Source organism: Octopus bimaculoides, chromosome 5 (genome assembly GCF_046866305.1).
Source record: "Octopus bimaculoides isolate indiv1 chromosome 5, ASM4686630v1, whole genome shotgun sequence".
Taxonomy (NCBI): domain Eukaryota; kingdom Metazoa; phylum Mollusca; class Cephalopoda; order Octopoda; family Octopodidae; genus Octopus; species Octopus bimaculoides.
Genome location: NC_142932.1, coordinates 19,494,126 through 19,518,872, shown reverse-complemented (window position 1 = coordinate 19,518,872; position 24,747 = coordinate 19,494,126). Strand labels below are relative to the sequence as shown.

The following is a 24,747-nucleotide window of genomic DNA, read 5'->3' as shown; positions in this document are numbered from 1 at the left end:
TATAATATAGAGCATTTACAAATAGAAGGTCTTACAGCTGTTTCTAGGATATTTATTATATCCCTTCATCGGAGACGGTGTGAGAGGATGGTTAAGCAATAGTTAATTTAGATAAGATAGGAAATAGAGAGTGAATGCAGGGATATTGTATTTATAAATCCATTGTTTAGGAAGAATGGTATATATATATATAAGATTCCAATACCTTGTGAGTAAAATCCAATAACCCTTAAGATTTGCCATTGCATTTGTAAATCCATCATTAAGATTCCAATACCCTATGAGTAAAATCCAACAGTCTTTGAAATTGGTCATTCCAAATACAGAGGTTATGGAGAGAGATATATAAAACTTTAAGGAGTGTCAATTGTAGTGGTGGAGTCTAAATGATGGGGTAGAGAAAAAAAATTAGGATTTTTTTCCTCTTCTTTATTTCTCTCTTCTTGTTTTCGATCTGACCTTACTAATACAATCCCTACTTTTAGGTCACTTTAAGCAGAACCCTTGATTCAATAACACTGTGTATAAACTCTGTATTTGGAATGACCAATTTCAACGACTGTTCAATTTTACTCATAGAATATTGGAATCTTAATGATGGATTTACAAAGGCAATGACCAATTTTAAAGATTATTGGATTTTACTCACAAGATTTCTTATTAGTACTAGTTGATGAGCTGATGTCAATAGATGTTTCTTATGTCAGATGTGCAACTGCTTGCTGATGTATTAGTCTATGTTACAGTGGTGCAACAGAAGAAAGACAATATTTGTGACAGTAGTGACACAACTGTTTCAACTTTGCTGATACTGAAACATATTTGTTGTTCTATGTTAGAATGAAAATATATTACATTCGTTCGAAAACAACTCCAAGTCGTGACGATCCAGCAAACGAGAACCTACTCGACATCCCAGAAATAGTAGCTTATCTTCTCACAAATCACGCCCTACAAACTTGATAAAAGAACACATTGAATTATATGTTCCTGTATGCAGTATATTTAAACGATAGCTGGAATGGTCATGGATGGAACGCCTATGATAATAGGCTGCTTGTTAAGTGCTGACAATAACAAAAGCAACAATAATAATAACTCTAGATGATAATTTCAAAAGATATTTATTGAACAGTTGGAAAATATGGGTGACTAGTACATAGTCTTCTGCTTTTAATATGATTGGGAATAAGCATTTGTAAAAATAGGTATTTCATCCTGCAGATATGTGTAATAATTTTAAATTATTCTCTTGAGAGATGAACTAACAATATGTCTGTAGAGTAGATTTATAATTATTTTATTAATCATTAAATTTAATATATACTAAATAATGGAATATCTAAATATATAATCAATAGTAGTGTATATAATATAATATAATATAATATAATATAATATAATATAATATAATATAATATAATATAATATATATATATATATATATATATATATATATATATATATATATACATGTTTGGGTTCTTGTTATCAAATTCCTATATCTCTATATTATAACAATTCTAAACGCGTAGATTATTTCACATGAAATCAGTGTCAAACCTAGTTCTTGTCTCTCACATCATAACACAATGGGACACACTTGCACTTTCGGTTTTGTAACTGGTTTTATAATATAAGCCTGCTCTGTTAGACAACACCATATGATTTGGAGGTCTTTCAATGCATTGGAATTCGGTTGCATAATTACCTGAAATAAGAAAAAAAACGTGTCAACAAAATATTGATTTATTTTTACAGGATAATAGTTCTTGGAATTAATTAATCTTATATACATTTCTTTAATAAGGTTAACGATTAATTTAAGATTGAAAACCAAAGTGATGTCTACCTGCCTACCTACATATCTATCTATCTATCTATCTATCTATCTATCTATCTATCTATCTATCTATCTATCTATCTATCTATCTATCTATCTATCTACCTATCTATCTATCTATCTATCTATCTATCTATCTATCTATCTATCTATCTATCTATCTATGTCTACATCTAAATGTGAATGCAAGTAGAGAGAAGACATGAATGAAAATACAAGTTGAATACCTGGTGATTATGAAGTTTTTATATCTCTACCTTCTCTATTTTTTTCCGAACACCAGAACCAAGTAATTAAGAAGTAATCTTCTTATCAGGCAACCAAATATTAATGTTAATGCAGCAAAATTATTAATATTTCGTTTTAAAAAATATATATTACTTACTCAAAATTCCTCCTGCTGGAACAAACTTGCTAAGTATATTGAAATGCAGGGAAAAAAATGCTTCCCCGTTCGAACTTCTGTATTGGCTTACTGTTATTGAAAATGAAGATGTCATTTGCAATACTTTTGGTTTGATGATATCAGTCGGGCCTTGTGCATCAGGAGTATAGCTAACATCACTGGAATGCATCCTAACATGTATTTCATTAAGAGTTCTCAAGCAATTAGTGCTTGATCCTTTTTTCACTTGACCATAAACAAATACACCTGTAGAATAAAGACAATTTATTTAAAACATTACATAAGGATAAAATATAAATTTATTTTACATTGAATTAGTTATTTTGTTAACACCTCATGATGGAATAATTTTGGCAAATCTCATAGTCTTTTCAGATGATATCTCAACAGCAGAAATAATCGACCCTGAAAATGTCGCATCGATAATTAACACCAAGATGCACACTTAGCAGTGTACAGTGGCCTACAACGGAAACACGCGTAGGTCTAAGTGAAGAACGATCTAAATAACTGTATAATAAAGCTAGGATGTGCAAGTCTCCGTTCTCCTGGTCTTCATTAATTTCATTATTTTCTCTACGGAAACTGTGCAGTCCTTATAAGGACGTTCGGATTTACCAAGTGAGGATTAACCGAGTATAGTGAATTTTAACTAATTTGACTTTCATCAACACTTGCAGTGGTTAGCAAATTATTTTGATTTTTATATTATTGTATTGGATTAAACATGGTAGAAATTTTCACAATTATTAAAATATTTCTTTCTTTGAATTTGAACAATTGCATTGTATTAATAATTAGAACTTTCATTTCAAAACTCGGAAATAAAAATATTGTTTATGTGCTTTTAATAATTATGTGTCACTGGGACAAACATAGGTCTATGGCAAACTCCAAGGGTAGGAATGAGCTACCCACTAATACATGAAACGAATGTTCACAGATTACTCACAGTCAACCAACATACAGAACTGAACGTTTTCCTGATGTCAAGAACGGACAAGTTGGGGAACGGGGAGGTAAAATATGAATTGTTCAAAAATGAATAATGCAATAGTTTATTGATGGAAATTGGAACTTACAGCATTTCACTATACAATGTAATATCGTCCTGATAAAAGAAACGTTCCCCCTGACAAATTTACTTGCTTACACACCTGTTGAACCCGCTACTACTTTAACACATACTGACATCTATAACAAGCTCTTATCCAGGTATACGTCCTTGTTTTCGTATAGATTCGCTGCTTTCTTCCAAGGAATCTAATGCCCTTAGCTTAGTTTTTCTTTGGGGCTGACCAGATTGGAGCAATCTCGAGTATAACCAGCCGAAATTGCAAAGATAATCTGGATCTCGACTGAGGATAGAAAACTCCGAATGATCCGTCCTTGTGTTCTGTGTATCGTCTGTCTGGATGTTTTGTTGTCCCTTTTTTGTATCACCTAACTGTCTGGATGTTTTGCGTTCTTGTCCCATTTTTGTATTTTTTATATATAAAAATATAGCGGCCTACGTACACTTTGGTCTCTTATATATATATATAACAATTGCAGCGTGGAAGGTGTTTATAAGCCATTTAAAATAACACACAAAATCCGTTAGATTCACTTCAACATTTAAATTTAATTTGTCAAAATATTTTCGTCGCTTTGAGACCGCGACCTGTTCACTGACAAAATTCTGTGCAACACAGGTCGCGGTCTCAAAGCGACGAAAATATTTTGACAAATTAAATTTAAATGTTGAAGTGAATCTAACGGATTTTGTGTGTTATTTTAAATGGCTTATAAACACCTTCCACGCTGCAATTGTTTTCGTTCCAGCACACGATCTCAGATCAGGTCACTTGCTATGCAAGTGCATCTCCGTAATATATATATATATATATATATATATATATATATATATATATATATCTGAATTTTCTATTCTTTCCTTCTTTCCTTCTTTCCTTCTTTCTATCAGCCCTTTCACGCTTACCTCGTTCATTCTACTCTTCGCTCTTTCGTTCCCCCTCTCTCACATTTCCTGGCCTTCTCTTCATGCTCACTTTCCCTCCTCTTTTACTTCACTCTGTCCCTTTCATTTTTTTCTCGCCTCTCCTTAATTCTTCAATCCTTCTGCCTCTACTTCTCTACCTTCTCTCCCCCCACGTGACCGGTGTTCGGCCAAGCCTGACCTTTCTTTCTTGGTTCGACTACCATCCGTGCAACATCTATATTCCTCCCTGCCCAGTCAAACCTTATGTCCCTGCCGTAAGGCTTTACTTCCACACACGCCAGCTTAATTTAATTCGTCCTTAGTCGAAAGACACCTGTTATTTGTATTTGTAATTGTGTAACATTTCTCCGTTTTTTTCCGTCCTTGTTTTCGTATACATTTGCTGCTTTTTTCCCAAGGTATCTAATGCTCTTAGCTTAGTTTTTCCTTGGAGCTGGCCAGATTGGAGCAAGCTGAAGCATAACCAGCCGAAATTGCAAAGATAATCTGGAACTCGACTGAGGAAAGAAAACTCCGAATGACCTGTCCTTGTTTTCTTTGTCTCGTCTGTCTGGATGTTTTGTTGTCCCTTTTTTTGTATCACCTAACTGTCTGGATGTTTTGCGTTCTTGTTCCATTTTTGTATTTTTTATATATACATTAGTTACTCCATTTTGTTAGAGCTCGTAATACGACTTTTCTAGAGAGAATGTGGAAAAGAATTATAAGTATAACTCAGAAAATAGTAGAAAATGTGTCTACATGTGTCGGCTAATGAAGAAATTTTCAAGCATAATGGAAACTTTTAATAATAATAATGAAAAAATAAAATAACAGTGATAGTATTACTCGATTCAGTGGAATTAAAAATAGTAAGGATAAAAATAATATGAGATAAATAACGATAAGTAAATTGAAATAAGACAGAGTAAAGCGAAGGATAACTATAATTCTAATAGAATGGAACCGTATAAACAAACAAGAAAACTTAACACTCATAAAGATGTTAATATAAAGTACCTTAACAAAGCAGTTAATAAATATGTAAACTTGCCCATTAAAAATACTAAAATAGATTGCGAATATGATGTAAAGCAGATGCTAACTAGAGACATAGGATAAACACACCTTTAATATGAACACCAAAAATTTCTCTAGTAATAAAGTATATGATAATACGGAATGCTTTATTATTCCCTTCGTTAAGCGAAATATTTCCAACATTCCGAAATTATTCTATTCGGCAGTAGTAAAAAATTTTAATTAAATTTTTAACTCGCACAAAATTAGGATAGCATTTTCCAATAGTAAAAACCTAGCACAAATCATTGCGGCACAGAACACGAAGAGATGGAATAATTTCTATGAGAATGGTATTAATTACAATCAGAATTTTATATTAAGCAATATCGAAATAAGAGTTGTCGACAGATGTAACATAATGAGAAATAAGGTAAACAATCCAAGAGAAGCAACTGATAATAATCCGCTGACAGGACTAGAGAGAAAGAGAGAGAGAGAGAGGGGGGGGGGGAGAGTATGTATGCTAGAAAGTACAGCACTGGTAAAGTAAATAATCAAAATAGAGATGATAACGAAATGTATAGTAACAAGGGAATTAATGCAAGGGAAGTACTAACTCAAACACTATGTCGGAAAATGGTACCCAGAATGCAGAAAATCAAAATAGTAAATATCTTGAAATCAAAATAGTAGATAGCTTGGAACATAGGAAAAAACTCTAGTAATATAAATAATCAACTAAAAATAGGAGATTATAGAAGTATAGTTAGAGACAAAAATTGCAATTGAGCAACACATAAATTATGCCCGCTAAAATTAAATTGCAGAATTAAAGATGCAGCTTACAGATATAAAGTAATTTCAGAAGGCCAGGTATATTCTAACACAGAAGCAAGTTCGACTTTTATTAAATTCAGAATAGCTGATCAGGAACTATCGTTTCGGGATAAAAATAAGAAAAATAATACGAGTTTAAGTAAATTAATTTGGGCACTAAAAGATAAAGCATACACAATTAACTGGGGAAATAATTAGCAGAGCTAAACCGTATTTCAGAGAAAGCAAACCGTGAATTGTGTGTCGAAGAAATTTACCAAATTCTTACCACAAACTTCAAATTTGTACACCATAGACAAGAAAGTACCTAAGATGTGTTCAAGCATCTAAATATACTTTTAAGAAGTTTAAGTAAATGCATTACACGAACTACTAACGTTAGAACTAAAATTGAGTAAATTATAATAAATAACGAACTTGAATTAAATACAAACCACTACAAAGTAAAACTATATAAAATTTTAAAAGAATTGAAAACCAAGCTTAAATCGAATAAAATTAACTATAAGTTAGATGTTAAATTAATTTCAACAGTGGCTGCGAGGTAAGAAACTTACTTCCTAACCACATCATGGTTCTGAGTTCAGTCTCACTGCATAGCACCTGGGACAGGTGTCTCCTACTGTAGCCTCGGGCTAACCAAAGCCTTGTGAGTGGATTTGGTAGACGTAAACTGAAAGAAGCCCGTCGTATATATATGTATACATATCTATATGTGTGTATCTGTGTTAGTTCCCCTCTATCTCCACTTGACAACCAGTGTTGGTGTGTTTACGTCCTTGTAAATTAGCAGTTTAGCAAAAGACACCGATAGAATAAGTACTAGGCTTAAAAGAAAATAAGTCCCGAGGTCGATTCATTCGACTAAAAAAAATTAAGGCGGTGCCTAATGATTGAAACATGTAAAAAGATAAGATAAAAAGATAATAGATAATAGACCCATAGATTAATAATATAGAAACAATAAGAAGCCAAAAATAATTGAACACCTTTAGAAAAAATAAGAATACTATTCCGAATTAGTAGACTGGTTAGCTAGAATATGAATTAGGAACGTAAGGAACATTGATAAATACCAAAGTAGCAGGGGTAAATGACAGGTCACGAGATATATAAATATTAATATTAATGTTAACACCTCATGATGGAATAATTTTGGCAAATCTCATAGTCTTTTCAGATGATATCTCAACAGCAGAAATAATCGACCCTGAAAATGTCGCACCGATAATTAACACCAAGATGCACACTTAGCAGTGTACAACGGCCTGCAGCGGAAACACGCGTAGGTCTAAGTGAAGAACGATCTAAATAACTGTATAATAAAGCTAGGATGTGCAAGTCTCCGTTCTCCTGGTCTTCATTAATTTCATTATTTTCTCTACGGAAACTGTGCAGTCCTTATAAGGACGTTTGGATTTACCAAGTGAGGATTAACCGAGTATAGTGAATTTTAACTAATTTGACTTTCATCAACACTTGCAGTGGTTAGCATTGACAATCGATAAGAGCGAACACGGTAACTGCCACGATTATATACCCCTCGGAACCACTTTTAGAAGCGCACACACACACACACACACACACACACACACACACACACACACACACACACACACACACACACACACACACACACACACATATATATATATATATATATATGTAGGACAGGCTTATTTCAGATTGCGTCTACTATATCCACTGACATTCCTTTGGTCGGCCCGAGGCAATATTAGAAGACACTTGCCCAAGTACTGAAACCATGTGGTTTGAAAGCAAGCTATCTATATTGATACATATACATATTTCTAAAATATTAAAAAAAAAAAATATTATAGGAAGATAACATCCTTTGTTTCGACGATTTTTATGCCACCCATTTCAAAACTCTTGTATGTGTATCCACAATACATAAAGAAAGAAACAATACAGACTGCTAAATGCAAAATAAAAGTAATACTAAAATGTGCAAAATTAAGTTTTTATGACATGACCCCATTTCTAATGTAAAATATTAGAAGGTTAAAAAAGACTCTATTAGGGGATTTATACACGAAGCACCCTTTTGCTGACATTTCCACAGAAAACCACCCTTCCTTCTGGAGCATTTTGTCCAAGTCATCCTGTTATCGGCTTAAAAGTCTGTTTTGTGCAAGCCATAGAACATCTTCAGAGGAACCCTCACATAACTACAGGAGGGTGACAATTTGAAAGATATTGCATATCATGATCAACATGATTAAGACAAACAAATAGCTCCCTAAATTATCATATAGCGGAATGTGTCAGTGTTACAATCTCACCCTAATCTCCACCTGAAACATTGTCATCCTAAGTATTGCCAGATGAAGATTCATCACTCCAAGATTGACCACAAGAAGGATTATTTCTCGACCAATGATTAAAGTTGTTATTCTTCAGATGATCCCAATGTCTCATATCTCAATTTTCATGAGAAATGAATTTATATAAAATTTTATACTCATATTTGAAACTACCATTTCAGTTAAATTCTGAAATATAGTAAAACAAATTGTGCATATCTTTTTATAATGAATAAATTATCTCATAATTTTATGAAAGGCAATCAATATTCATATTATTAGTATTAATATTGAATCTCATACCTGCTTGCCGATCAGCCAAAAGAAGGATTTCAGTTTGGTTTCTGCATTCAATAGTATCAACAAAACACAAGTCTATCGAACAATTTAATGGTTTTATTAAAACACCTGGGGAAAAAAAAAACAGGAAAAGAATGACCTTTTTGTATTTGCTGTTTCTTGGGAAAGTTATACTAAAAATGAGCAAACGCGAGTGGATATATCTGTTTACTAAGTAAAGTGCATATACAAACATACACACAGAGAGGGATATTTAGGTTTCTCAAAGGTATTTTTAATATGTAATTATTGTGTTGAAAAACATTCCCACGTATCGTATTCAACTTTCTTTTGTATTTATACCTCTATATATAGTTTGACATCCAATTATTAAAAAACTGACCTAGAATTAAATTTTTTATTACAAACTAATATTGTCATATTTTGATCATTAACATGTTGTGCATGTTATGGAAATTCGAACTAAATAGGTTAAGCAAAATTACAAGGCCTGAGAGTCGCATCAGGTAGCTTCCATCTGCGGATTCCCTCACAAAGCATTGGTTGACCCGGCGCTATCATAGAAGACACTTGCCCAAGGTGCCGCACAATGGAGCTGAAGATGAAGTCAAGTGGTTGCAAATCGAGCTTCCTAACTACAAAACCATATCTATTTCATTATGAAAGTTACTGAAAATTTATAAAATATATACTTTTCAAAGTGTATTAGTTTGAAATTTGTTACTATTTTGGAGGATTGATATTTTAAAAATTCAGCAAATATATTACACTTTGATAAATAAAACGATGTTCATATTTTCTTACCAGGCCTGTATTGAAGAAGTGGTACACTTGTTGTTGTTGTTATTGGTAGTGTATTTGTTGTTCTTCGTGGTGCTGCATGTGTGGCAGGGTATCTGAATGAAGTTTCTGAAACAACATTGTTCGATTTGAATTTAAAGCAATATAACAATTTAGATCTTACTCATTATGAAAATTAAACGGAAAACTTTAGGATTAAAGCTTGTTTTGAACAGAGCAGCTATGAAAGATTTAATATCATTAAACTGTATAAGTTTCAAGAAAACAAAAACAAAACATCAAAACAAAACAAAGTTCTAAACAAGAGTCATTTTGGATGTCCAATGATGTTTCCTAGAAAGGACATATAACTACTGAAAATGAAATATCCTTGAAACTAGACTTCGTTATTATTGCTAAAACGTACTCCATCTGCCTTATAACGGCAATAGCAACGACTCCGTTTAAACTTATTAACTTCATGTTATGTAGCCTCTCTTTATACAACAGTCTCCTCTTGTTAGGTGTTATTCTGCTGAAATGGCATTTGAAGAGTATGCTCTCAATGAAGGTGAATAACTTAAACATAGTTACATATGTTGAGAACAGTAAGAAATGCTGTAGAAAGAGATCACAAATTCATTACTGCTTATTTCTGATTATCTTCATGTATTATAATACTCTCTATAATGTACTATTTGAAAATTATATATTTTACACAAATTGGATTAAAAGAATAATTTAGACCAGGGGTTTTCAAACTGTGGTCCGCGGACCACAGTGGGTCCGCAAGGACAAGACAGGGTGTCCGAGGACAGCAAATACTTTTTATGGGCAATTTGATTTTATATATGTTTTTTAATCGAAATCTTTTAATTGACAATAAACCTATTTGTTAAATACTGTTAAATAAATGAATGTAAAAATATATGTTATTTTAAGCAAATATTTATGCATAAATTTCATAAGCGTTTATAAGGGGGTCCCTAAGGTAAAGCCTGAAATATAAAGGGGTCCGCAAGTCAAAAAGTTTGAAAACCCCTGGTCTAGACGAAATATTCAGTTTGAGGTTCTGCATTTGACTATGTTTTTTTTTCTTTTTTACATTACATGTATAATTCTTCAAGTAAGATTTTTTGATATCAAATAAAATTTGCAATAAAAAATACATATATTTTCTGACTGAAAACTTTAAGAATTACTAAGGATCAATAATCACACACAATACACAGACACAGACAGACAAACACACACAGACACACACAGACACACACAGACACACACACACACACACACACACACACACACACACACACACACACACACACACACACACACACACACGCACACACACACACACGACTGGCTTCTTTCAGTTTCGGTCGACCAGATCCACTCATGAGGCTTTGGTTGGCTCGAGGCCATAGTAGAAGACATTTGCCCTAGGTTCCACGCAGTGGGGCTGATTCGGAACCATGTGGTTGGTAAGGAACCTACTTACTACACAGTCATGCCTCCGTTATGGAAAATATTATATTTAGAATTGTTCGTTAAGAGGTCAGAAAAAGAGAAGTTGAACGAGGGGGCAAAGAGAAAAAATAAACTACAATATAATGAAATAAATGTAGTAGTATATATGGATGCATGTATTTGGGTATAGGATATAATACAATATAATATGTTTACAGTTATTAATTTAAACTAAATAAATATGTAAATTGGAGATTATTTCATTATGAGAAGGAAAACGGCATTACGTAATATGAAGAAAAACAGAGTATTTATATTTATGATTAATGATCGATTTATTGGTAAAGTAGATTAGGATTATGTAGTAGTTAAACCGAGTATTGATATTTAAAGATAATTAAACAAATATGAATTATCATATAATTTACTTTACTCTGGGAAAGTAAGAAGGAAATAACTGTTATACATTAAGTTTATACGTAAGGGAATGTTATTTACATATATTACGAAAGAACTAAAATTGAATGATACTTGGAATAAAACCATTTATATATCTTGTTAAGCATATATAAGAAATAAATGTATTTAGGCAAGATATTATATTGCATAAAATTATAGATATAAATTCTGGTTCTAATTAATTCAGTTTCAAATTTAGTAAAGTATTATTGGTTTTTAAGGAACCTAACAATAAGTGATATTAATAATTACAGAATGATTAATGATATTTATAAAACAGATATTTAGGAGTGTGTAGACAAAGTGAGAAATTTTCAACTCTTTCGTTTAATACGTTGTTGCCAGAAAAAAAAAGAATATTATAATGCTCCGATGTACAGAGTCAAAAATTTTCACCTGGTGGATGGTAAGATTTTGCAGAACATATAATCTTCCATCTAATTTTAAAACTGATATTACTGTCTTTTAATTTCCAAATGAATTTACTAAGACTAGTCGAAGAACGTTCATTGGGGTTTCTAAAAGAATATTCATGGTTGGCCAATCTAATTTTCATATGGGGTTCCATAGAACCAAGGTAGAAAAAGCGTTTACCATCAGTTTACCTATAGCTTGGTATATTAAATTCTTCCGTTTGCAATAATTTTAAAATTTACATTGCTTTTTAACCCTACAATCACAGTACTTACTAAGATTTTCACTAGAATTTACAATGTGTTGTGGGCAGTAATTGTTCTTATTAGGATATCTTGATTCAGGTATAAGTGCTACGTTGTATATTTTTCTTTATTATGCTTACGTTTAGCATAAACATTATCTAATTAGCAGAATTCATAGAAGATATACATCTAAACTGCATTATAACATATACATGCTCCCATATATTCTACCACTTTTTATTTCATTGTCTAATAGTTCATGTTTTCTCTTCACCCGTTCCCGTTCAACTTTTCTTTTTCTGACCTCTCACCGAACAATTCTAAATATTAAACTTCCAATAACATAATCCTAAAACCTTGACTTTCCTGATAATAAATATAAAGATAAAGTTAATAAAAATATATTATTGAGTAAGAGAGCAGTGCATGCCATCAAAGTGACACTGGGGTAAAATATACGAAGCCCAGTATACCCATCATGACTACCCGTCTGATAAGGGTACACCAGGCACATGCATCACAACCATATGTGCGCGACATGGTGATCTCATATCAAGATAAACAGCGCATGACCTCGCAGGTGGGGCCCAGCTAGAATTTTGTTCAGGTCGAGTAGCCCATCCCGCTCAACAGGTCCCTGAATAAGGTTTCTTTAAGGATATTGAGCAAAACACCCATGTTTCCAAAGGTGAATTATTCAAACCCCAAAGAATTCCTCTCAACACATGGCTATGATGCTCCCCCACTACTTCTGCTCATGATCAGAGATGCACATATCGTCAGCCACCAAGGGATATGCTCAACTGGTTAAGGTCAAACAACTGACAAGCAAATCTGTGGTATTGAGCAGAATATTTGCTGTAGCCCATCTTTTATACCAAGACAAAACAATGTACATGATAACACTTCCAACCAATTAAGATCAGAAGCCATGAGAACCACTGCCTGATACTACCCAGTAGTGCAATTTTCTGTATGTTATATATATTTGTAAGTCCTGCTATTTTTGTTATGTATTTGTCTGAATATTTTTTTATTATACCTAAGGCACCTACTTATTATTATTATTATTATTATTATTATTATTATTATTATTATTATTATTATTATTATTATGTAGCATTTAAATGGACTGACAGATACATTCTACTATGCACAAAAACTAGGATATCGATAAAAAAATTATAGCGTACTTACTTCTATGAAGAATTTAAAGATTTGCGCAAATAAAAGTAAAAATATGCGGTGGTCTTTTTTTTTTTTACAGGGCCATGTAATAGGATAGAATGGGAAAGGATAATTGTTAACAGAGTCAATATATTTATCAAATTACGAAGTATTGTAGGTTCATTTCAACTGATCTTACCAATCGATTTTGTACTAAGTATTAAGACCGGATGATAGATAACAACGCGGTAAAATATTACCGCGCATTCACGAGAGAAGGCAAGTAGGAAAAAAAAAAGAGGTAAATCTCAGAGAGGGGCAAGGCTTATTTTAATTTCAGCAGAAAGCGCGAAAAACACCGGAACCTTTACCTAAAGAGTAGAAATGAGATTTTAAGCTTTTTTTTCCCATTTAAGACAAAGCATAACAAACTTGAACTTATTTTCCATGATTATACTGAGAACAGCACAATGTAGCAGTCTCTCGTTTTATATGGCAATCGTTTTTCACAGATTCATTTTAGTAGAGGCTTGGTTTTAGTCGGTTTATAAATTTTATTCTACGTATACAGAAACGACATTTTGTCTTGTAAATTTTGCTATTTAATTTTTTCTCCCATATTAATTTCACTTCATTTTACCAATAATGAGATAATGAGAACGTTTATTTTCAATGAAAATTGTAAGTACTGTGAACATTTGCATAGAGCAGGATATAGCTACTTACGTGTTTGAAATCCTAGCACTGAAAAACAAAAGAAAAAATGTAGAATTAATGAAACTTCTTAAGAGATCGGTATAAATAAGACTAGACTTCGTACTGATATATTAATTGACTAAAAGCTTAGAAAGTGGTGCTCTTGCGTGGCAAATGATTTGATTTGAAACTTTATGCTGAAAGTTATGCAATTAGAAACACTTAAAAAACTTCAGTGCATAATTTGTTATATGGCATTAAAGCTATGTCATATGTCCATATATGACAGAAACCAGTAAATGCATAAAAAATTAATTGCATATCAGAATAGTACTTGTTTCGCAAATTATTTGAATGGAGACTTTACGTTGAAACTACTGCTACGTAGAAGATACATATTATCCACTTAAAGACTTATTATTTAGTGTCAAAATTTTCGTCATGTTATCTATTTTTGAGTGTCTAATATGTGATTTTCAAATTGTAATTACAATGACAGAATATGTTAGTACACACATACGACTTAAATATAATATGATATTTACTTTGTATTATATTATACTTATTTATTGTGCTTTTAATTATAAATTGTTTCTATATATGACAGCGGATTTTCATCGATGAGTTCATAAATCTTGGTTCTTTTCCCTAATACTATATATTTATATATATTTTATACTGTGAAACTTAATTTAATTTTAATTTTTAATATATTGATTTTAATTGAGTTTTTACCTGTAATTTTGGATTTTATCCCTATTATTATTATTATTATTATTATTATTATTATTATTATATATATATATATATATATATATATATATATATATATATATATATATATATATATATATATACTATTTTTGTTAAAAGAATAATAATTGTGTTCTCTAAAATGTACTGAATAATCTTTTAGCTCAATGTAAAATTGCTTCAGTCTTAACTTAGCATAAGAAACCAACGCATGTGCGCGCATGCACACGCATACGCATGCGCGCACACACACACACACACACACACACACGCACACACACACACACACACACACACACGATCCCCTGGGAAACTACAATTTAAAAAAACTAATATTCGTATATTTGTCAGTCAATGTATTGAATAATCTGTTCAATGTAAATTTGTCTTGTAAATTTCGCTTATTAATTTTTTTCTCCCATATTAATTTCAATTCACTTTATTAATAATGACATAATGAACGCTTATTTCCAGTGGAAAATGTAAGTGCTATGGACATTTACGTAGAGTTGAATGTAGTTACTTACTACCTCCATGTACGGGAACTGAAAAAGAAAGAAAAATATAGAATTAATAAAACTTCCTGAGAGAAATAAGACTAGACTTCTTACTGCGAGTGATATATTAATTGAATAAAACTTTAGAAAGTGGTGTTCTTGTCAGGCAAGTGATTTGATTTGGAACTTTGTGTTGAAAGTAATGCACTTACAAACACTTCAAAAATTTTCACTGCATTGTTTGTTACATGGTGTTGAAACTTTTGACATTTTATGTGTTTTCAAATGGATTATAATGTGCCTTCAACAGATAGGCACTGAAGCACACACACCAGCATAGATATAACTGAAGTCTTACATATGTGAGACTACGGACTATGACCTTTCTGATGAAAGTGTTGTTTGCAAAAGTTATAATTTTGAATAATGACAAAAATTATATCAAATCTATATTTATAATCCAACATGGCATACAAGAAGACATGCTCCAGTGAATCGACTTACATAGGATAAACTAAGAGACACCCTGAGTGAAGGTGCATTTCTGTAAAACTACATCAACCAGCGCTGTATACTTTGATGAATACACACACGCACAAACACACAGACAGACAGACAGACAGACAGACAGACAGACACACAGACACACAGACACACACACACACACACACACACACACACACACACACACACACACACACACACACACACACACACACATGAATGTTTGTTTATGAAATCATAGTTCTTAAATGTGATACGGACACTCCATAGTGTACGTTAGTACAATGATAGTATATTTGTGAATACATAGAGGTGTAGGTTCCAGTCTCCTTCGTTCAGCCACATCTACTTTTTTTTCTCGTCGAGGACTTATATGCCCCAATTTTAAACTATTTATCTTAATCAACGCACGATGATCGATTATAACCTTTAAGCTTATAAAATATTATTATCACTATTATATCTATCTACCTGTATATATATATATATATATATATATATATATATATATATATATATATATATTACGGAGATGTACTTGTATAGCAAGTGACCTGATCTGAGATCGTGTGCTGGAGCGAAAACAATTGCAGCGTGGAAGGTGTTTATAAGCCATTTAAAATAACACACAAAATCCGTTAGATTCACTTCAACATTTAAATTTAATTTGTCAAAATATTTTCGTCGCTTTGAGACCGCGACCTGTTCACTGACAAAATTCTGTGCTGCATCTGAGAAAGTAATAGTTAGTTCATGATATATATGTACATGTGTATGTATGTATGTATGTATGTATGTATGTATGTATGTATGTATATATGTATGTATGTGCGTGTACGTGTGTGCGCGTATGCATCTGTGTACATGCGTATGCATGTGTGCATGCCTATACACATGTATGTATATATGTATATATGTATGTATGTGAGTATGCACGTATGTACTTATGGATGTACGTGAGTAATAGGGTAAGTGTGTAGAGTGTTTGTGTGTGTGTGTGTGTGTGTTTGTGTGCATATGTATGTACATGTGAATGTATGTTTATGTACTGATATGTGCGTCAGTTCAAGTTGTATACATGACAGTTACTTTGTTGAAGGTTGTATATACGCACATATATACATATGCATATACACATATGTAAACACGCACACACATATATGTGTGTGTGTGCGTTTGCCCCTCTCACCATCGTCTAATGGTGGATTGATACAACGTTTTAGATACATATATGTACATATATAACCTTACTTATACATATATAAACAAGTATACACAATCATATTGACACTCACACACGCTCACAAATATACATATCTTAAAGTATACACGCATATACGCTTAACCATCACTACACCTATACATATATATACACACACACATACACACATACATATGTGTGTGCACATGTGTGTATGTGTTGTGCGTTGTGTATGTGACTATGAGTGTGTGCATGCATGGGCGTATGAGTATGTGTAGATATGAGTGTGTAGATACATCTATGTGTGGTATGTTTATGGAGGAAAAAAATGCATATTTGAATTTTAACCGTTATCCTTGTATTAGTGTCATACATATTTGTATATGTGTATGTGTGTATGTGTGTGTGTATATATATGTATAGGTGTAGTGATAGTTAAGCGTATATGCGTGTATACTTTAAGATATGTATATTTGTGAGCGTGTGTGAGTGTCAATATGATTGTGTATACTTGTTTATATATGTATAAGTAAGGTTATATATGTACATATATGTATCTAAAACGTTGTATCAATCCACCATTAGACGATGGTGAGAGGGGCAAACGCACACACACACATATATGTGTGTGCGTGTTTACATATGTGTATATGCATATGTATATATGTGCGTATATACAACCTTCAACAAAGTAACTGTCATGTATACAACTTGAACTGACGCACATATCAGTACATAAACATACATTCACATGTACATACATATGCACACACACACACACACACACACACACAAACACGTCTACACGTCTCTCTCTTGCTCTCTCTCTCTCTCTCTCTCTCTCTCTATATATATATATTATATATATATATATATATATATATATATGTGTGTGTGTGTGTGTGTGTGTGTGTGTGTGTGTGTGTGTGTGTGTGTTTGAAAAGCGGTAGTAGGTGTTCATGTTCCCGCATCCTGGTGGTTCGGCAAAATAGACTTCGAATACTTGGTAAGATTTTGCAGAACATATAATCTTCCATCTAATTTTAAAACTGATATTACTGTCTTTTAATTTCCAGATGAATTTACTAAGACTAGCCGAAGAACGTACATGGGGGTTTCTAAAGGAATATTCATGGTTGGCCAATCTAATTTTCATATGGGGTTCCATAGAACCAAGGTAGAAAAAGCGTTTACAATCAGTTTACCTATAGCTTGGTATACTAAATTCTTCCGTTTGCAATAATTTTAAAATTTACATTGCTTTTTAACCCTACAATCACAGTACTTACTAAGATTTTCACTAGAATTTACAATGTTTTGTGGGCAGTAATTGTTCTTATTAGGATATCTTGATTCAGGTATAAGTGCTACGTTGTATATTTTTCTTTATTATGCTTACGTTTAGCATAAACATTATCTAATTAGCAGAATTCATAGAAGATATACATCTAAACTGCATTATAACATATACATGCTCCCATATATTCTACCACTTTTTATTTCATTGTCTAATAGTTCATGTTTTCTCTTCACCCGTTCCCGTTCAACTTTTCTTTTTCTGACCTCTCACCGAACAATTCTAAATATTAAACTTCCAATAACATAATCCTAAAACCTTGACTTTCCTGATAATAAATATAAAGATAAAGTTAATAAAAATATATTATTGAGTAAGAGAGCAGTGCATGCCATCAAAGTGACACTGGGGTAAAATATACGAAGCCCAGTATACCCATCATGACTACCCGTCTGATAAGGGTACACCAGGCACATGCATCACAACCATATGTGCGCGACATGGTGATCTCATATCAAGATAAACAGCGCATGACCTCGCAGGTGGGGCCCAGCTAGAATTTTGTTCAGGTCGAGTAGCCCATCCCGCTCAACAGGTCCCTGAATAAGGTTTCTTTAAGGATGTTGAGCAAAACACCCATGTTTCCAAAGGTGAATTATTCAAACCCCAAAGAATTCCTCTCAACACATGGCTATGATGCTCCCCCACTACTTCTGCTCATGATCAGAGATGCACATATCGTCAGCCACCAAGGGATATGCTCAACTGGTTAAGGTCAAACAACTGACAAGCAAATCTGTGGTATTGAGCAGAATATTTGCTGTAGCCCATCTTTTATACCAAGACAAAACAATGTACATGATAACACTTGTATTAAGATCAGAAGCCATGAGAACCACTGCCTGATACTGCGGGTAATTATTATTATTATTATTATTATTATTATTATTATTATTATTATTATTATTATTATTATTATTATTATCATTATGTAGCATTTAAATGGACTGACAGATACATTCTACTATGCACAAAAACTAGGAGATCGATAAAAAATTATAGCGTACTTACTTCTATGAAGAATTTAAAGATTTGCGCAAATAAAAGTAAAAATATGCGGTGGTCTTTTTTTTGTTTACAGGGCCATGTAATAGGATAGAATGGGAAAGGATAATTGTTAACAGAGTCAATATATTTATCAAATTACGAAGTATTGTAGGTTCATTTCAACTGATCTTACCAATCGATTTTGTACTAAGTATTAAGACCGGATGATAGATAACAACGCGGTAAAATATTACCTCGCATTCACAAGAGAAGGCAAGTAGGAAAAAAAAAGAGGTAAATCTCAGAGAGCGGCAAGGCTTATTTAAATTTCAGCAGAAAGCGCGAAAAACACCGGAACCTTTACCTAAAGAGTAGAAATGAGATTTTAAGCTTTTTTTTCCCATTTAAGACAAAGCATAACAAACTTGAACTTATTTTCCATGATTATACTGAGAACAGCACAATGTAGCAGTCTCTCGTTTTATATGGCAATCGTTTTTCACAGATTCATTTTAGTAGAGGCTTGGTTTTAGTCGGTTTATAAATTTTATTCTACGTATACAGAAACGACATTTTGTCTTGTAAATTTTGCTATTTAATTTTTTCTCCCATATTAATTTCACTTCATTTTACCAATAATGAGATAATGAGAACGTTTATTTTCAATGAAAATTGTAAGTACTGTGAACATTTGCATAGAGCAGGATATAGCTACTTACGTGTTTGAAATCCTAGCACTGAAAAACAAAAGAAAAAATGTAGAATTAATGAAACTTCTTAAGAGATCGGTATAAATAAGACTAGACTTCGTACTGATATATTAATTGACTAAAAGCTTAGAAAGTGGTGCTCTTGCGTGGCAAATGATTTGATTTGAAACTTTATGCTGAAAGTTATGCAATTAGAAACACTTAAAAAACTTCAGTGCATAATTTGTTATATGGCATTAAAGCTATGTCATATGTCCATATATGACAGAAACCAGTAAATGCATAAAAAATTAATTGCATATCAGAATAGTACTTGTTTCGCAAATTATTTGAATGGAGACTTTACGTTGAAACTACTGCTACGTAGAAGATACATATTATCCACTTAAAGACTTATTATTTAGTGTCAAAATTTTCGTCATGTTATCTATTTTTGAGTGTCTAATATGTGATTTTCAAATTGTAATTACAATGACAGAATATGTTAGTACACACATACGACTTAAATATAATATGATATTTACTTTGTATTATATTATACTTATTTATTGTGCTTTTAATTATAAATTGTTTCTATATATGACAGCGGATTTTCATCGATGAGTTCATAAATCTTGGTTCTTTTCCCTAATACTATATATTTATATATATTTTATACTGTGAAACTTAATTTAATTTTAATTTTTAATATATTGATTTTAATTGAGTTTTTACCTGTAATTTTGGATTTTATCCCTATTATTATTATTATTATTATTATTATTATATATATATATATATATATATATATATATATATATACTATTTTTGTTAAAAGAATAATAATTGTGTTCTCTAAAATGTACTGAATAATCTTTTAGTTCAATGTAAAATTGCTTCAGTCTTAACTTAGCATAAGAAACCAACGCATGTGCGCGCAGACAGACAGACAGACACACACACACACACACACACACACACACACACACACACACATGAATGTTTGTTTATGAAATCATAGTTCTTAAATGTGATACGGACACTCCATAGTGTACGTTAGTACAATGATAGTATATTTGTGAATACATAGAGGTGTAGGTTCCAGTCTCCTTCGTTCAGCCACGTCTACTTTTTTTCTCGTCGAGGGCTTATATGCCCCAATTTTAAACTATTTATCTTAATCAACGCACGATGATCGATTATAAGCTTTAAGCTTATAAATAAAATATTATTATCACTATTATATATATCTACCTGTGTATATATATATATATATATATATATATATATATATATATACGTTTATCGATTTGTTTTGTAAGATTACTGATGTGAAATCGCTTGTTGAAAGAGATTGTTATATTTCGAGATGTTGATTTTTTTCTTGCCAAATAAACGCATGCACTATATATTCGTCCTTCATTCTTTTATTGTCCTTATTTTAAATTATTTTCGTATTTTATCTTCGGACTATAAGATAAAATAAGAACAATAACAACCGAGTGAAGAACGAATGTATAGTGTGTGTGTTTGCTTGGGTGCGTGCGTGCGTGCGTGCGTGTGTGTGTGTGTGTGGGTGTGTTTGTGTGTGTGTGTGTGAGTGTGTGTGTGTGTGTGTGTGCGTGCGTGTGTGATTTAATTGGTTGTAATGGTTACAATATATTGTCAAATATATTTTCACTAATGACATTATTATATTCCAATTTTTACTGTTATAAAATTTTACCACAGTATTTTGTAATATATGAAGAAAGAAAACACAAAGTATTTTCTTTAAGTTAATATAAATAAACAAAAGAACTATTTTAATGATTGAATATAAATTGAAACATGGTATACATGTAGAACAACAGATAATGCATAATAACCTGAACTGATATCCCATTATTATACTGTCGACATCATAGTAAAACTGTATCTCGGTTTGTACAACACTCCATTTGCACGGTTTCATGATAGTAGGAATTTGGTTTTATTTAAGTAAGCCTTAGGTGAGATTAATTTTCATATATTTCCTTAAATATTTTCGATATTCAAAAATAGAGGTTCCATCACTGGAACTGTAAAAATCTGTGAAAACTTTCCAGAAGTTTATGAACATGTGTAGATATGTAACTCGATGCATGAGAATACACACATAAAGCATACAAACCTGCACATACAAACACAGAAAGAGAGAGAGAAGAAAGCAACAAATACCACAAAATACAGGCCTGTCGTTCCGCTGAGTGGATGAAGGTTAACGAACGCTATTTCAAGTCAAATACTTCGAGGAGTTTAAGCCTGAGACACCTGTAGTCGAGGACATAGTGTCTGTTGGCAAGTCCATGGGCCTTGGTATGACGATGGGGACATTAGCGATTTCGTCGAGGAACAATCAGAGGAGCTGATGACAGATGAACTCCTGTAGCTTAAAGAATAGCAGCATTCGGATACGATGGAAGAGATTGATTCTTTGGAGGAGGAGAGTGTAGCGGACAATGCTATCTCTACGAGTGACATAAAGGCAGTGTCGGCAAAGTGGCAGTATGTTTCTGAATTGTTGTTGTTGGCACTCCGTCGCTTACGACGTCGAGGGTTCCAGTTGATCCGATCAACGGAACAGCCTGCTCGTGAAATTAACGTGCAAGTGGCTGAGCACTCCACACACACGTGTACCCTTAATGTAGTTCTCGGAGATATTCAGCGTGACACAGTGTGACAAGGCTGACCCTTTGAATTACAGGACGTAAGAGTGAGAGAAAGTTGTGGTGAAAGAGTACAGCAGGGTTCGCCACCATCCCCTGCCGGATCCTCGTGGAGCTTTAGGTGTTTTCGCTCAATAAACACTCACAACGCCCGGTCTGGGAATCGAAACCGCGATCCTATGACCGCGAGTCCGCTGCCCTAACCACTGGACCATTGCACCTCCACATTTCTGAATTTGTAGAAAAAAGTCATCCTGAAAACGTATCTACAGGTCGAGCACCTCCTTTATTCAATGACACCGCTCTGGCGCATTTTCGTAACATTTTCAAAGGCAGGAAAAAGTAGACTTCTCTTGATATGTTTCTAATGAAACAACCTCTAAGTGTGAAAAGTGAAGAAAGTTTGTTCAAAAAGTTTAAATTAAGCGAAGAGAGAAAACGCCAGAAATTATTCTTCCTGAAGTCTTAGTAGAAGGAGATTCTCCTTCAGTAATTTTCCTCCTCCCCACTCCGTCTTCCTCAGGCACAAATTTTAAGATAATTAAATTAAGAAAACCAGTTTAATATTTCTTTTGCATTCTCTTTTATTGTTTTTATAATTGTCATTTTCCTTGTAACTGCACCTTTACCATTTTAAAACCCATAAAAATTAATTTAGTGCGGCTGGAACGAATTAATTATATTTTAATTGAATTCAATTGGAAACATTGATTTGTAAAACGAGTAAATCGTAAAACGAGCTCGAACATGGATCGGATTAAACTCGTACTGCGTGGTATTACTGTATTAGAAATTGATCAAATTAAAACTCTTTTCGAGAAAAAATCCTGAAGACCTCAATCTTATACCAATATGAATACAGAATCTAATTTGAAATCTAGATAACAAGTAAAACAGAGCAAACATTACCAAAATACCTAATATAATGTAATGTTTTCGTTTAAGCGATTCAACTTTTTTGTAATATTATGTATTTTTAGTTAAATTTAGAAATTTACATTAGTGAAAAAAATGTGTTCAGATATCTGTGATGCTAAATACAGAGGAGTAAATTAATGAAGCATTTCTACTCACGCTGATATGCGGTATTGTGTGCGCCTGTACAAAGAAATAAAAACAAAATGTAAATTTGGATGAAACAGGTCTTTTTCTCTGTTAACTAGTTGCAAGCATATATAAAAAAAAACAAAGTCTCCACTGGCTCAATTAAATAAGTTCCACTAATACATTGGAGTCAGTTGGATTTTCTATAGTACTACTCTGTAAAAACTGGTCTTAAGCTTCATCAAAATTGCATTACTATTACAACTCGGAAAATAAAAAGAGAAACACAAGCAAAATTCCAAGCTACAAAGTTAAAATAAAATAATTTGTTTTATAGACGAATTGAAGTGGTTTGTGAAAGAAAGAAATCATATAGTATTGCTGTTTGAAACAATTCAAATTTGAATATACTTATGTAGTATGAGATATACTTACCTATAGGAGGTGATAATTGCTGTTGTACTACAATGGAAGAGAAATACATTGAAAATTGAAAAAAAGGGTCTCAAAATAGCATTTATAGTATAAAATAACAGAATTTAAGGAAAAAATATGCCAGCAGAAGTATCAATTTTAGAGAAAGCAGTTTTATCTCTTCTAAACAATTTCCTAAGTATAACAGTTTCTTCTTTATTTTGGGTAAAGAGCATGATAAATACTAAGACAGAAAATGCTTGCTGCATCAGTCTGAAATTCAACCAATGTAGTATAATATAAAAATTGTCGGAATAAATTACGTAATTAGTCATTGCTCTATATTATAACACGTACACTTTAATTATATTTTTAGCAGGAATGTTTAGTAATCGAACCCGGATCAATATATCCAATGCAAAACCACAACTCAAGAATCCGGTCGCGATTTGCTAGAATAAACCATGCAAGGCTTCGTGTGGAACCAGATCTATCAACATAGAAAATTTAGTATCAAACGTGCAGATCTGCATGATTAATCTGAAGTAGTAATGCTCAATTTTGTAGATTAATCATACAGATCTTCACGTTTGATACCTAGCTGTAGAGTATAACAATAATGGATGAATTTAGGCATTATGGAAAGTAATTTTCAACAAGACGTCC

The 24,747-nt window shown here is 32.5% G+C and overlaps 1 protein-coding gene across 2 annotated transcripts in view; it reads right to left on the bottom strand.

The window, feature by feature from the left end:
* Positions 1 to 1,105: 1,105 nt before the first annotated feature.
* Positions 1,106 to 24,747, bottom strand: part of LOC106883121 (inter alpha-trypsin inhibitor, heavy chain 4-like) — a 55,924-nt gene continuing 32,282 nt past the window's right edge. The window contains exons 9-17 of one of the 2 annotated variants that reach the window (XM_089352031.1): positions 24,103 to 24,129; positions 23,698 to 23,721; positions 19,967 to 19,984; positions 15,232 to 15,246; positions 13,979 to 13,996; positions 9,522 to 9,626; positions 8,721 to 8,825; positions 2,229 to 2,495; positions 1,106 to 1,711 (exon numbers count right to left, since the gene is read on the bottom strand). In XM_089352031.1, the coding sequence (XP_089208157.1) occupies positions 1,578 to 1,711; positions 2,229 to 2,495; positions 8,721 to 8,825; positions 9,522 to 9,626; positions 13,979 to 13,996; positions 15,232 to 15,246; positions 19,967 to 19,984; positions 23,698 to 23,721; positions 24,103 to 24,129 (713 nt within the window). In that variant the 3' untranslated portion in view covers positions 1,106 to 1,577. Of the gene's footprint in view, positions 1,712 to 2,228; positions 2,496 to 8,720; positions 8,826 to 9,521; positions 9,627 to 13,978; positions 13,997 to 15,228; positions 15,247 to 19,966; positions 19,985 to 23,697; positions 23,722 to 24,102; positions 24,130 to 24,747 lie in introns of both variants that reach the window. The other variant, XM_089352030.1, reaches the window with a different exon arrangement.